Source organism: Carlito syrichta, unplaced genomic scaffold, assembly GCF_000164805.1.
Source record: "Carlito syrichta isolate Samal-C Ts95f unplaced genomic scaffold, Tarsius_syrichta-2.0.1 Scaffold301871, whole genome shotgun sequence".
Lineage (NCBI taxonomy): Eukaryota > Metazoa > Chordata > Mammalia > Primates > Tarsiidae > Carlito > Carlito syrichta.
Genome location: NW_007245967.1, coordinates 39555 through 53782, shown reverse-complemented (window position 1 = coordinate 53782; position 14228 = coordinate 39555). Strand labels below are relative to the sequence as shown.

Here is a 14228-nt window from a genome sequence, read left to right as displayed (position 1 = left end):
GGGGAGCCAGCCCCGGCCGCCGGCCGCCGCCCGCGCTCGCCACGGGGCCGGGCCGCCGTCCTTCCGCCGGCCGTGCGGCCTTGCGGTCCGTTCCGGCGTTCGGCATCGCGAGCCGTGGCGCCGCCGCCCTTCCTGTCACCCGCGCTTCGCACGCTGACGCGCGCCTCTTTGGGCTCCGTCGCGGGCGGGAGGGCTGAGCGGCCAGAGCAGCTGCGGCCCCCTGCCGCGGCGCCTTTCCTCCGGGTGGGCGGTGGGCGGTGGGCGGTGGGCGGTGGGCTGGGGCGCGCCGTCCCGGCGGGAGCTTTCCGTCCGCGGCCGCGCGGCGGGTGCGCCGGCCTTGCTCGCGTCGGCGCGGGTGCCTGAATTCGGTGGCTGCGTCTTTTTGTCGGTGCCCATTTGTGTGTCGTTTGGGGCACGTACGACAGGTTAGGGATGATGTGCTGTTGTGAAGACCGCATCGGCGTGCTGGCGCCCATCACCCTAAATGTCTGTCTTTGCCTTACGCAGCCATTTCGCTAGATGCTTCTCGAGCTGTTCCTGACATGTGCAGCAGAAAGTTGTAAATGCGAGCCACCTTAGGGGTCTAGCTACACTGCATCTTCCTTTTTCCGTTACAATCCGGAGACTTTTGGTGTATCTCGTAGCCATTACTTTTGAACTTTCTTGGCAACTTCACAAGATGATGTTTCTTTAAGAGAAAAGTTGTGTGTTTAATTTTGAGAAATAACTGAAAAATTAATAGATTAAAATAGTCCCATTTAAAATGCCTTTTTTAATGCGAAAGAAACTCCTATGCAGTGCCTCTTGTTTTCCTGTAGGTATGCATGCACACGTGTCACTTAGTAACAACTTTGTCCTTGAAAACTCAAAAAATTGGTATAAACTTGTATCTTTTAATGTTTTCTGCCTTGACAGTTCTGTAAGCAATTCTTTAACTGTCACTTTTGAATATCAATGAAATGAGAAAAATAAAATTGATACCAGCACTTTTAAAAATTGAGTTTCTTTTTATTTTTTATTTCTTTTTAGAGACAGGGCCTCACACGGTCGCCCGGGCCAGAGTGCGGTGGCACGATCCTTGCTTACTGCAGTCTCCAACTCCTGGGCTCAAGCAATCTGGCCTCAGCCTCTCGAGCAGCTGGGACTGTAAGCAGATCCCTCCATGTCCAGCTGATTTTTTAAAACTTCTTTAGAGATGGGGTCTCACTGTGTGTTGCCCAGGCTGGTTTCAAACTTTTGGCCTCTAGCAGTCCTCCCACCTCAGACTCCTGAGTACGAAAATTGGCTTTATTTTATAAAGCAAAATAAGTTATTTGGAAATCAATAATTATAAAATAGTCACAGAATAATATATGTATTATATATAGTTTATGAATGTCAAAACCTTCAATTTGCCGGATTCAGTGGCTCAGTCTGTAATCCTGCGCCTTTGGGAGGCTGAGGTGAGTGGATTGCCTGAGCCCGCAGGTTCGAGACCCGCCTGGGCAGCGAGACCTCATCTCTACAATAAATCAAAAAATCAGTCGGGCGTGGTAGCGCACGTCTGTAATTCCAGCTACTCGGAAGGCTGAGGTGGAAGGATCGCCAGAGCCCAGTGGGTCGAAGCTGCGGTGGCCGGGAGCGGCCACTGCACTCCAGTCTGGGCGATGGAGTGAAACTCCAACTCAAAGAAAAAAAAAAAAAACCTTCAATTTATCGAATGTAGGTGCACCTATGATGTATTTAGACAGTGATGGAACGTAAGATATAATCTTTGATATCTACATGTAAAGGTGTATTGTCCTCCCTGAGCTATGTGAGCTGCAGAATCTGAGGAAGCTGTGTCTCTTCTACCTCACTGCCTTTAGGCCAAATGCCCACAGGGGTCAGAACTGTACTTTTCTTACTAATTTTGTCAGGCTCAGTCAAACAGCTCTTGCTCAGAACCGGATCCAGAAAGTGGTGCTCCCAGATGGCTTGTGGAAGTGGGCGTGAGACCCACGAGGGTGCCTGCTGGGTTGCTTAGAGGAGCCGCTGCCTTTAGGTTGGTCTGATGGTCAGCTTCCTGGAGAGGCGACGGTGCATGGACGCCCTTCCTCACTGGCCATGGCGTAGCTGGCTGTGGAAGTCAAGGGGTCATTGGGAGAAGAAGGCAGGGTTTCTGAACTAAAATAAGTTTGTTTTATATAACTAAGATCTGCTTTAAGATGTGTCGTTCTTGGACAGGATTTTCTGTGGAAAGAGATTTAACCTCTTGTCATTTTATGTTAGTGATTATTGTTGATTTAGCGCTTCATAGATTCTGTTCCAATTTCAAGGCATATAATTTTAAGTTTGATCTGTCACATAAGGAAAAAGGAAAATAGAAAACGTGTAGACCACAACTGTTCTAGAGGAATGTTTCTAATCAATTCCTCATACTTGAATTTGTAACTTTCAACGATGTAAGATTTGAGAGTTTTGAAAACGGAACAAAAGTATTGGAGGATTATATAAATCACGTTATGGAAAAAATTACTACTATCTTAAAGACATTTTTATTTTTTCGTTTATGGAAATCATCGCAAGTTAGAATGTGGACAAGAAAATTCGTATTGTAATTTGATTGATTCCTTTGACCTCCTCTTAGGAAGCTGCGCAGGCCTTGATTTATGCGGAGATGGCGGGATCGAGCCTAGAACGTATTCAGGAAAAAATAAACGAGTACCTGGAAAGGGTTCAGGCTCTCCATTCAGCAGGTTAGTACAGGACTGCTACGCTCATCACTATCTTGTCTTCTCTCCTTCGTTTTCATCGCTGGATCGTGGTCCTCACTCTGTTGCCGCGCCGCCCACTTTTGATGGTCACCTCTCGGAAAGCCGTAGCATGGAAATAGTGTTAGGCCTTTGCGGAGAAGCCTTAGAGGTATTACAGTCCAATTTCCTAATTTCCCAGAGGTAGAGAGATGGCAGATCAGCTCTGTTCAAGTAATCTATCACCTGCGAAGTTAGGGCTAGGACCCTGTTAAGGTCTACTTTTCAAAGATCTGTCACTTGTCACTTCCTGATATTACAGCTAAGTGACTGTTCCTCTTCATTGTTCAAAGTCTTCAGCAGTAGGTTCACAATCTCGTCCCCGTCGGTGTCCTCTGCCTCCAAACCTTTGCTAACCCCTTTTTTTAAACCATGGAAAGTCACACGTAAGTAGAAACGTGGAGCAGCATGTATTTATTTTTGTAAACAGCTTGGCAGGTGCTGTGATAAAAGTACTTATAGGCTTATTGGTCACAGTCTTGTTAGAGGTAAGAGGTTTGTGTCAAAAGCTGCTGTTCAGATGAGTAGAAAAGAAAATTATGAGACCAGGCTCAGTGGTTTACACTTTGAAGGAGGCCAAGGTAGGAGGATTGCTTGGGGTCAGGAGTTCACTATTGGCATGAGCAACATAGCGGGGCCTCATCACTACAAAAACATATATATATAAAAAATTAGCCAGGTGTGGGGGCGCACGCCTGAGTCCCAGCTACTCAGGAGGCTGAACTTGAAACTGTAGTGAGCTTGATCCTACCACTGTGCTCCAGCCTGGCCAGCAGAGTCAGATACTGTCTCAATAAAAAAAAGAAAAAGAAAGAAAATGACGGCCTGCTGACACTGTGTTTAAGGAAGATGGCTCAGCCTGTAATCCCGCACCTTTGGGAGGCTGAGGTGAGTGGACTGCCAGAGCCCGCGGGTTCGAGACCCGCCCGGGCAACTTGGAGAGACCTCATCTCTACAATAAATCAAAAAATGAGCCGGATGTGGTAGCGCGCGCCTGTAGTTCCAGCTACTTGGAAGGCTGAGGCGGAAGGATCGCTGGAGCCCGGCAGGTCGAGGCTGCGGTGGCCGGGAGCGGCCACTGCACTCCAGTCTGGGCGACAGAGTGAGACTCCAGCTCAAAAAAAAAAAAGAAAGGCCCTCCTCCCTTCAGGGGCCCTTTTGACCCTCTGTGGCTGTTGCTGCACTGTAAAGCCGCACGCAGGGCCTCTGTATTCTGATGGACTGGCTGCTTTCCGCCACTCCTTCTGATAGAGCTATCCAGTTAGGAGCATGTGTTGGCTTCCTTGCTAGGATCATCCCCCAAAACAGGGAAGTTTAGACCATGCCAAGGAATTGCACGTATAGAAAAGTGGCCTCACTTGATACAAAGTTACATTGATTGTGGATTCAAAATATCATGTAATTCAAAGGAACGTCGTTTTCTCAACCAGTAAATGAAGTTCTTAAGTTTAACTGCCCAATAATTAGGAACCTTATTTCATAAACAAGTGTTTTCAAATAAAATAACTTGCCTGGATGCCGTGGTTTATGCCTGTAATCCCAGCACTTTGGGAGACTGAGGCAGGAGGATGTCTTGAGCCTAGGAGTTGAGATAAATCTGGGCAGCATAGCAACACTTCATGTCTACAAAAAAATCAAAAAAATTAGCTGGAAAGATTGCCTGAACCCGGAAGGTCGAGGCTTTGGTGAACTATCATCGTGCCACTGCACTCCAGCCTGGGAAACAGAGTGAGACTGTGACTCAAAAATAAATAAATCTGAAGTATGGAAAGTAATCTTTCGTGCTTACTTCTACGATCTGCCTATTTTTTCCATAGATGATTTCCTTCCCTTCAGCAACCATGAATTGAGTGCATGTTTGGGCCCTGTGGCAAGTACTGAGTGGTAGGCGAGTGGCAGTCTGTGCCCTCAGGAAGACCTTCATCAGGTGTGGCGAGATAGAAGTGCAGATATTGCACTGTCATGGAAACCCCCTTCTGGATCATGCTAGACTGAATGCCAGAGCAGAATGCTCTGGAAAGGAGACATCAGATGGTGATGCTATTCCAGGAGTAGGAGCTGTGTTGGCCAAAGGTAGAGAACCTTTCCCTCCCACATGCACACACTTGACGACACTGAGGCCGTAGGCTGCCCGCTTCTCCCAGTAAGAGTGCTCTTTAAACCCCTGAAGTCCTTGTCACAATTGAAAAAATCATATGAATCACCTGTTGTTGTCCCCTAAATAATTTTTTAAAAGTTATTCCTACTTTGTGTTTAATAAAGCTAAACCTAAAAAATTCCATGTGGTTTTTGGGAAATAAATTCTAAATATTTATATTTATATATGATGTTTAGGCACCAAATGAAACAGCCCTAATCTTATGAAGAATGAAGACTTGCCAGTGAAACAAGAAAAGTCCAAAAAGGATTTTTGTTTTTATTTATTTGAGACAGAGTCTCGCTTTGTCCCCTGGTCTAGAGTGCCGTGGTGCGATCATAGCTCACTACAACCTCCAACTCCTGGGTTCAAACGATCCTCCCACCTCAGCTTCCCAAGTAGCTGGGGCCACAGGCATGTGCCACCACGCCCAGCTAATTTTTTTATTTTTTGTACAGGTAGAGTCTCACTTTGTTACCCAATCCTCCCATCTCGGCCTCCCAAAGTGTTGGGAATACAGGCATGAGCTGCCACAACCATCTAGAAAGGATTTTTAAGTCATAGCATACCTTAATTATTTTGTCAATTATTTTGCCCTGTTTTGTTACAAAATGGAGCATAATCTGTGGAAAATTAAATGGTTTCCTTATTTAGTAAATAGTTGTTGTAAGCAGAAGAGTCCTTTTTCAATTGAAAAGCCTGTATAGAACAAAATAATGTACTGACAGGCAGGAAATGCTTGAGATATAATTTGATTTTTTGTGAGGACAGGTAACAGTTCAAAATTAATCAGTGTAGCAGAAAGAGCTGAAGACTTGGAATTAAAAATATGTGTGCTGAGTCCCTACCCTTACATCTGTACCAATGAAACCTCAGGCTGGGTCCGGAGTTCTTGATGGGGAGCACTTTGCCCCCAGGAGACACTTGACAGTTTCTGGAGAGATTTTTGGTTTTTGCACTGCCAGGCGGGTGGCGGGACTGCACTACTGGCATTTGGTTTGGGAGAGGCCAGGGATGTCGCTGAAAGCGGTACAGTACCCAAGACAGTCCTCCACCACAAAGAATTACCCAGCCCAAAGTGTCAATAATGCCAGGGCTAAGAAACCCTGGACCAGATGGCTTCACATTTTTGAGCTTTGTTGTCTTCGTTTAATGCATGGAATTAGTACCTACTTCAAAGGGCTGTTTATGAGGGTTAAAGTTTTTAAAATATCAACACAAGCCAGGTACAGTGGTGCACACCTGAAATCCTGGCAATTCTCTTGGCATTCTACCCAGGAGTGGAATTACTGGGTCATAGGATAGCTCCGGGTTTAACTTTTTGAGAAACTGCCAAGCTGTTTTTCTTTTTTGAGTCAGTGCCTCACTCTGACACCCAGGCTTGAGTGTAGTGGTGCGATCTCGGCTCACCGCAGTCTCAACCTCCTGAGGTCAGAGGATCCTTCCATCTCAGTTGTCCAGGTAGCTGGAACTGTGAGCACATACCACCACACCCATCTAATTTTTTTATTTTTTTAGCGATGAGATCTCGCCATGTTGCCCTGGCTGGTCTTGAACTCCTGGCCTCAAGCATTTCTCCCACCTCGGCTTCCAAAAGTGCTGGAATTACAGGCATAAGCCACCACACCCTGCCCCAAGCTGTATTTCAAGTGGCTGCACCATTTCACAATTCCGCCAGCAGCATGTCAGGATTCTATTTCCTTCATATTCCAGCCAACACTTGTTACTGTCTGTTTTATGGTAGCCATCCTGGTGAGTGTAAGGTAGCCTCTCATTGTGTTTTGATTTGTATTTTTTTTTTTGTAGCTAATGATGTTGGGCAACTTCTCACAGGCCAGCTGACATCTCCTTTGGAGAACTGTTTATTCAGATCCTTTGCCCACTTTTTAACTGAATTGTCTTTTTATTTTTGAATTGTATATTCTGGACACAGCTTCCTGGTAGATGTATAGCTTCATGTGAGAAACAAATGAAAATATTTATTTTGAAAAGCAGGAAGAACATGTAACTCATTCTGGGCCCAGGCTGAATAGAAAAAGCAGGAGCTTTATAATCAAGCCCTAGTGTATTATTTTATACAATTTTGTCTGTAAAGAAAAAAATTTGATTTTTAAAATAATGTAGAAAATGGCTTTTCTTAAGATGTAGCAGATTCCAAAGTTGTGTTTTGCTTTAGGGGTGGAGGGGTATGTGAGGAGGACTTCTGTGGGAGAAAGTCAGGGAAAAGGCTTTTGGTAGATAATGCTTTTGAGTCGGTGTCTCACTTTGTGCCGAGGCTGGAGTACAGGGGAACGATCACCGCGCACTGCAGCCTTGACCTCTCAGACTCAGGCAGTCCTCCTGCCTCAGCCTCCTGGGTAGCTGTACTTGCCACCGTGCCCCACTGATTTTTTCTTTCTTTTTTAAGAGACTAAATGATGCATTTTTAATATTCCTCATCTTTGGTGTCTATTGTGTGATTATTTAAAAATTGGAGACCTTTTTATAGACCTTAAAATTAAGATGAAAAGAAGGAGAAAAAATCGTCCTTTTAAAAGTTTTTTTTGGGGGAGTGGCTTGTTTGTTTTTACCTTGCTAAGCTTTTCAGTGAAGAATTACAGAGTTTTGGTTAAGAATGTCTTCAGTGTGCTAAAGTGGTGTGGTGTTCCCTGGCTGTATTTAGGCAGTATTCCTTCTATATATGCTTTTTTCCTATTCTAGTGCAGTCCAAGAATGCTGATCCTTTGAAATCAAAACATCAGCTGGACTTGGAGCGGGCCCACTTCCTTGTTACGCAAGCATTTGATGAAGATGAAAAGGGAAACGTGGAAGATGCCATCGAGTTGTATACAGAAGCTGTGGATCTCTGTCTGAAAACCGTATGTAGAGCTACAAATTAGATTTGGTGGAATCCCGCTAAGAGACTTCTCTCACTGGTTTATTTTCTTTCCTTAATAATTCTTTGAAGAAAAAAGTTCCGTAATTATAAATGTAACTAAGTTACTCCTCAGTAAAAGATGATGAGTAGCAAACTAATAATGGATTTTTATAACTTGTTGAAATTTTGAGAGTATTAAGTCACAAGCAGATGTTTTTGAAGTTGTAAGAGGAGTATTTTTAACTTTTTTATATAACTAAAATCAATTATGATTTATAGATATTATATCTTTCTATATGATTATGGAAAGAATTCGTCACTTTTTTTTCAGTTTTTATACTCTAAAAATTAAGGTAGTGTTTTTGGAGAACTTTATTAGTTAAGCAGTATAAAATCTCAATGCTGAGGGGCCTTAGTGCTCCACAGAGCTTGACTTCAGGGACAGCTAGGCGTAAGGTGTGTCTGCCAGGAGGACGAGGTGGAGTAGGTGGGGCTGCGTTCCCTTTCCGACAGGGTCTTTTGTTCAGAGAAGCCATCCAGCCTGGTTTCTGTAGATACCTGAGGCCATAGGAAATGCTGGGCTTCTGAACCTCCTGCCACTCGGCCTCCGTGGCTCCATGGTCAAGCAGCTGTGGCCCGTCAGCACTTGTCCACATTAAGTGGTTTTAAAGTTCACTTCAGTGTTGCAAAGGATACCTTTAAGGGTGAAAATAAAATGTCATCATTGTTTATTCTTTCATAATCTCAGGGAGTACAATGTGCATTGTAAGCTTTTGTGCTTAGAAGTATCATGGGTCAAGCAAATTAAAAAATAATTATGCTTTACAATTTCTGTCTCTCTCTTTCTCTTAAGTCTTATGAAACTGCTGATAAAGCCCTGCAAAATAAACTGAAGCAGTTGGCCCGACAGGCGCTAGATAGGTGAGTTGTCGTCACTCAAGTTCTTTTCCATGGTTGGCACTTGATGTGTTGCTTATTGTATAACAGATCTGTCTCGTGTGGGGTAGAGGTCCTAGCAGTGCACCTCCGTCTTTCAGCTGAGATCGAAAGCACATTTGCTTTCTCCCTCTGAGTGAATTTACCTCCCCTCTCTAGTTCTCTGCTTTAAACTCAGGAAATGACCATCAAGAATTGTCTTTAATTTTTGCCATGTGTAGGACAGAAATGATTGTGCAATGTGAAATGAAAGACTTCCCTTCTGTTGTGCAATATCAGACTTCCAAAGAGGAGCACTCCCAGAGAGCCTTCCAGATCTACTTCCAAAAATAGAAAAGTTGAGACTGGACTCGTTTTCAGTCCTTGCCAGGGCTCAGACAGGCAATGGTCAACTTCCAGGGAGGCCACCTCGCCATTCTCCCTAGAGCTGCGTCTCCTCCAGCACTGTCATCTGCTGCTTCTCGAACACTTTTCATACTTCACCAGTCTGCATGGTATATGAGATTTACCAGCTTTTTATGAGTGTCGTGTTCCCTCCAGCCCACACTGAGCAGGTTTGTGAGGGCAGAGGATATTGGCTGTTTGCTCGGTGCTGTCACTAAGCACCTAGCCGAGAGCCTGACATACGGTGTGTGTTCAGTGGGGTTTACTGGAAGGACGAATGGATTTGCACAAGAGAATGGCCTCTCGAAAGAGTGTTATAGGTAAGAGAAGGGGGGACATTGCACGCACGTCTGAAGCACGAGTTCGTCCAGCCACCTCCTTGGAGGCTCTGACTCATGGCCGTGCTGCCCCAGCCACTCTTTCCCTTGAGGCCTGACAGTCGTCCCTCCTTTCATGACCTTCGGGTGTTTCCCCAAACCCGTGGGAGGTAGGAGCCCTCGATGCCGAGTTGTCGTCTGCACCTTGTCGTCTTCCACCAGCGAGAGTCACGAGTGGTTTCGTCACCTGGGTGGGTAACTGTCCGGGGTTCTTGCGGGCCTCCTAAGCAAAGCAGGGGCGAGGCAGCCGTTGGCTGAGGAGCTTTTGAGTATCATGGATCCACTCTTTCAAGAAAAGGGACACTGACTTTCTTGCATACACGTTCCGAATGTTCATGAGACCCCTGAACTCCACATGTGGACTAGAGGTTAAAAGGTTCAGTTTTGACCAGGTTCATTGGCTCAGCCTTTGGGAGACCGAAGCGAGTGAATTGCCTGAGCCCGCGGGCTCGAGACCGGCCCAGACAACTTGGTGAGACCTCGTCTCTACAATAAACAAAACATTAGCTGGGCGTGGTAGTGTGCGCCTGTAGTTCCAGCTACTTGGAAGGCTGAGGCGGAAGGATCGCTGGCGCCCAGCGGGTTGATGCTGGGGTGGCCATGAGAGTGGCACTGTAGTCCAGCCTGGATGACGGAGTGAGACTCCAACTCAAAAAAAACACACCTTCTGTTTTTTTATTTTGTCAGTTATTTGACAGAAAAAAGTCAAAGCTCCCTTGCAGATCATACGAAGCCTTCCTCCCTCCGTGCTCCCCTTCCCTCCTCCTTGCGCTTCCCTCACCTGCTCCTTCTGTGCTCCCCTTGTCTCCTTCACCGCCTCCTTCCCGTGCTCCCCTCGCCTCCTCCCTTGTCCCATTTCCTGCTGCCTCTTGTTGGCACTGCCACAGGGCAGATGACCGTACCTCAATCTGCTGTCGCATCCTTCCACACATCTGCACATGTTCCCTCTACCTAGACTTGGCTCGCTGCCAGGGGAACTCCTGCCGCCTGAGATTCAGTTCAGAGTAGCCCTCCCTGATTCTCCTTCCCTTTCCAGTTCACTGAGTCAGCAACTTCTGTTGGGCATTCATTCGCGTGTGATACCTTCGTCCTCACATCTGTTATTTTTGGTGCAACTGTCTTTCCCTACAGAACTGTGACTACCTTAAGGGCAGGGATTGTTTTATGCATTGTTGTATACCCCGTACCTTGCATAGTATCTGACATATAGCAGGTGCTCAGTTAATGTTGTCAGTAGAATATTGCTTGCAAAAAATGTTTACCTTTGGGAGTAGGTTAGTGAAATGTTGACTGGTGTGTAAGAATTTTATATACTAATTTTACACTAGGGATGTTTGGCTAGCTCTTGAAGTAAATTTTGTTTCCTGGAAAGCTTACATATGAGAAGAAAAACTAGAACAATGTTTCTGTGCCTCTCTCTGTTGCAGAGCAGAAGCATTGAGTGAGCCTCTGACAAAGCCGTTGTGCAAAGTCAAGCCAACGAATATTAAACCAAAGCACCCTCCAGTGAGAGCCCATTTTCCACTAGGAACCAATCCCTTCCTTGAAAGACCTCAGCCATTTATAAGTCCACAGTCGTGTGACGCACAAGGACAGAGATACACTGCAGAAGAAATAGAAGTGCTCAGGTAATCACGCTCCACTGTCATGAAGAACTCTGCTGGCATCATCAGTGCGGGTGATTGTATTCTCATTGGGTTTGCCCAGTTGTATTCCAATCGTTGCTGTAGTGTATTGTGCTGTTATTATGTAATTATAAGACATGTCATCATGTAGTTACAACTGGAAATAGCTAAAATTCGATAGTCCCAATATATTTTAGTGTTAACATTTTTATTGAACACGTTACGTTTTTCTGAAAATCCTGGCATTCTGCAAAATTGAGAAAAGTTGGGGAGCAGATAGTGCGTGGCAGACCACTCTTAGTCTGTGTAACTTTGTAACTGGAACCCCAGTGGGGAAGAAAATTGTGACTTTGAAATAGCAGTCTAGGTCAGAGGTCAGCAGACAGAAGCCCTGAGCTCTGAATAATGTTTGCATTTATTTAAAGGGTTTGTAGCAGAACAAACTAACAAATAAGAAGGCTATCTTTGGGAGGCTGAGGTGAGTGGATTGCCTGAACCCGTGGGTTCGAGACCTGCCCGGGCAGGTGAGACCTCATCTCTACAATAAATCAAAAAATTAGCTGGGCGTGGTAGCGCGCACCTGTAGTTCCAGCTACTTGGAAGGCTGAGCAGAAGGATCACTGGAACCCAGCAGGTCGAGGCTGTGGTGGCCGGGAACGGCCACTGCACTCCAGTCTGGGCGACAGAGTGAGACTCTAACTCAAAAAAAAAAAAGAAGACCTCATTTCAAAGTCCGAACTCTATACCATCTGGCTCTTTACAGAAAACATTCGCTGACCCCTGGCCTAGGCAATCCACTCTGTCTGTCTGAAAGCAGTCTCAGAGGATGTTAAAAATACAAAGCACAATACGTAATGTGGAAGTTCTTGTTTGCCTTCTGAACCGGTGTAGACAGGCTGTCTCTGAGCCGGTGTATTTCTGTTGGCCCTGGAGGAAGCCTAGCTTACCTGGAGCGGTGGAGTCATGTAGGTGCTCATTTTTATTTTCTGAAAGGGCTCCTTTCTAGGTAACAACCATCTGAGAGCACCTGTCTTTCCTTTTCTGCCAAAGGTTGTAATTGTAGGCCTGCTAGCGTACTCTCTTGGCCTGGGAAGAGCTGCTTCTGAACCAACACAACAGCAGGATGAGGAAGGGCAGTGCTGAGGCAGAGAGATGTTCGTAACAGTCCAGTGCCTCAGCTGCTCAGCCTCCCGGTGCTCCCTTCTGCACACACAGAAACTTTATCCACAGCCCAGCTCTGTGTTTCCGCCACTGTCCTGCCCTCAGGGGCACAGTCTTCATTCTGTCCCCAGAAGGAGGATGCACACATTCCCACAGTCCTCGTGTCTATTGCTGGCAGTATTCAGATTGGCTGAATATTGTCATCTGAAGACTAAGCTGTGAAGGTAGCCTGCAGTTTCTTGCAAACAAAATAAGGGAAAGAAACAGACAAGAAGGAAATACTTTAATTTGTACAAATAAACATTCACAAAACAGGGAGAAAATAGGCAAAGCAACTGTGCCCCTCCTTCCTTGTTGACAGACCATAGCTGGCTGAGCACCTGTGACCGAGTCTTCTGTCTTCCACTGCCCATTCCATATCTCCATAGCCAGGAAATGCGAAGGACTTGTTTTTCAGAATTGTAAATGTCATGCTTGTAAATTCCAAAATAACTAAGCAATTAATTTCTCCCCTTCAGCTTAGGATGCAATTCGTTTTTTATCCTGGTGCCAAGAATACTTTTATTACCTCTAGAACAGGCCTATCTTGTTGTGAAGGGTATTTGTCTTAAAAAGAATACTCTAACTGAATTAAATCAGTTATTTTTCAGCATTCAATTATTTTTAGAAAATTTTTTCCAAATAAAGACATATCAACAACATGAGGTTGTCAGTTTAGTTTTAATGCGGTATCACACCTTGTCATTTAAATTTTAGAATTTAAGTAAGATTGGCAATTAAGGTATACCTCAACATTTTAGATTTTTTTCTCATGTTTTATAGGACAACATCAAAAATAAATGGTATAGAATATGTTCCTTTCATGAGTGTTGACCTGAGAGAACGCTTTGCCTATCCAATGCCTTTCTGGTAAGTGCGCACTGCTGCTGCTTTTAGTTCCAGGATCCTTTTACTTTCCAGAACTTTGAAGTCCATCTTCATTCATCCCTCGAAATTAAAATCTGTGATGAAAAGCGCTGGTTGGAAGAGTGGTGTGGCTGTGGGAGAAGGGGCGGCCTTCGTTGTGGGCAGTCATGGGCACACTGGGCCTCCTGTTGTTGGCATTGTTCCTGGAGTGCCTAGTGCTGCACTTGGCGTAAAGGGAGTACTCGGGGAGTATCTGTCCAGTCCGTGATGGAGTCATAACAGAAACACAAGCTAGTAAAGGAACTGGGTGCAAGGAGGAAGAGAATGACCATGTCATTCTTTCCTAAGAAGATCCGATGCAGGAAAGAGCTGTTCATGATAGTGTTTGCACAGCCTTCCAGGACAATGACAGTTTATCTCAAGAGCCTTGTTGAAAACATGGTTTGCTTCAGAACTCTCAGCACCCTATTATTCTCAGGAAATCAGTGTTCAGTGAACAGTATATGGATTAAGGGCATTTATCAGAGCATCCATTGCAGCAAGAAATTATGGAAACTAAATGTCCAGCAGTATGGGAACGGTTAAATAAGTCATGGGAAGCCGGGCTTGGTGCCTCAGTCTGTAATCCCGCGCCTTGGGAGGCTGAGGTGAGTGGATTGCCTGAGCCTGCAGGTTCGAGACCCGCCTAGGCAACTTGGCGAGACCTCATCTCTACAATAAATCCAAAAAAAATGAGCCGGGCGTGGTAGCGCGCGCCTGTAGTTCCAGCTCCTTGGAAGGCTGAGACGGAAGGATCGCCGGAGCCCAGCAGGTCGAGGCTGCGGTGGCCGGGAGCGGCCCCTGCACTCCAGTCTGGGCGAAAGAGTGAGACTCCAACTGAAAAAAAAAAAAAAATCTTAAGGTAGCTGATGTCACCAACTAATATAGATTAGGGGTTGGGGATGGGATTTAAATGCACCCTACAACCAACTTAGAACTTGAAGTACTGTGGGTAGGGTCCTCAAAAATTCACAATTAGCCGGGCTCGGTGGCTCAGCCTGTAATCCCGCACCTTTGAGAGGCTGAGGTGAGTGG

General features: G+C 45.5%; 1 protein-coding gene across 2 annotated transcripts in view; it reads left to right on the top strand.

Moving 5' to 3' along the window:
• The first annotated feature begins 605 nt into the window (after positions 1–605).
• The window catches only part of CAPN7 (calpain 7), a 42853-nt gene continuing 29230 nt past the window's right edge, over positions 606–14228 (top strand). For both annotated transcript variants that reach the window (XM_008055529.1, XM_008055528.1), the window contains exons 1-6: positions 606–818; positions 2609–2717; positions 7609–7766; positions 8619–8686; positions 10890–11090; positions 13071–13157. In XM_008055529.1, the coding sequence (XP_008053720.1) occupies positions 2639–2717; positions 7609–7766; positions 8619–8686; positions 10890–11090; positions 13071–13157 (593 nt within the window). In that variant the 5' untranslated portion in view covers positions 606–818; positions 2609–2638. The remainder of the gene's footprint in view (positions 819–2608; positions 2718–7608; positions 7767–8618; positions 8687–10889; positions 11091–13070; positions 13158–14228) is intronic.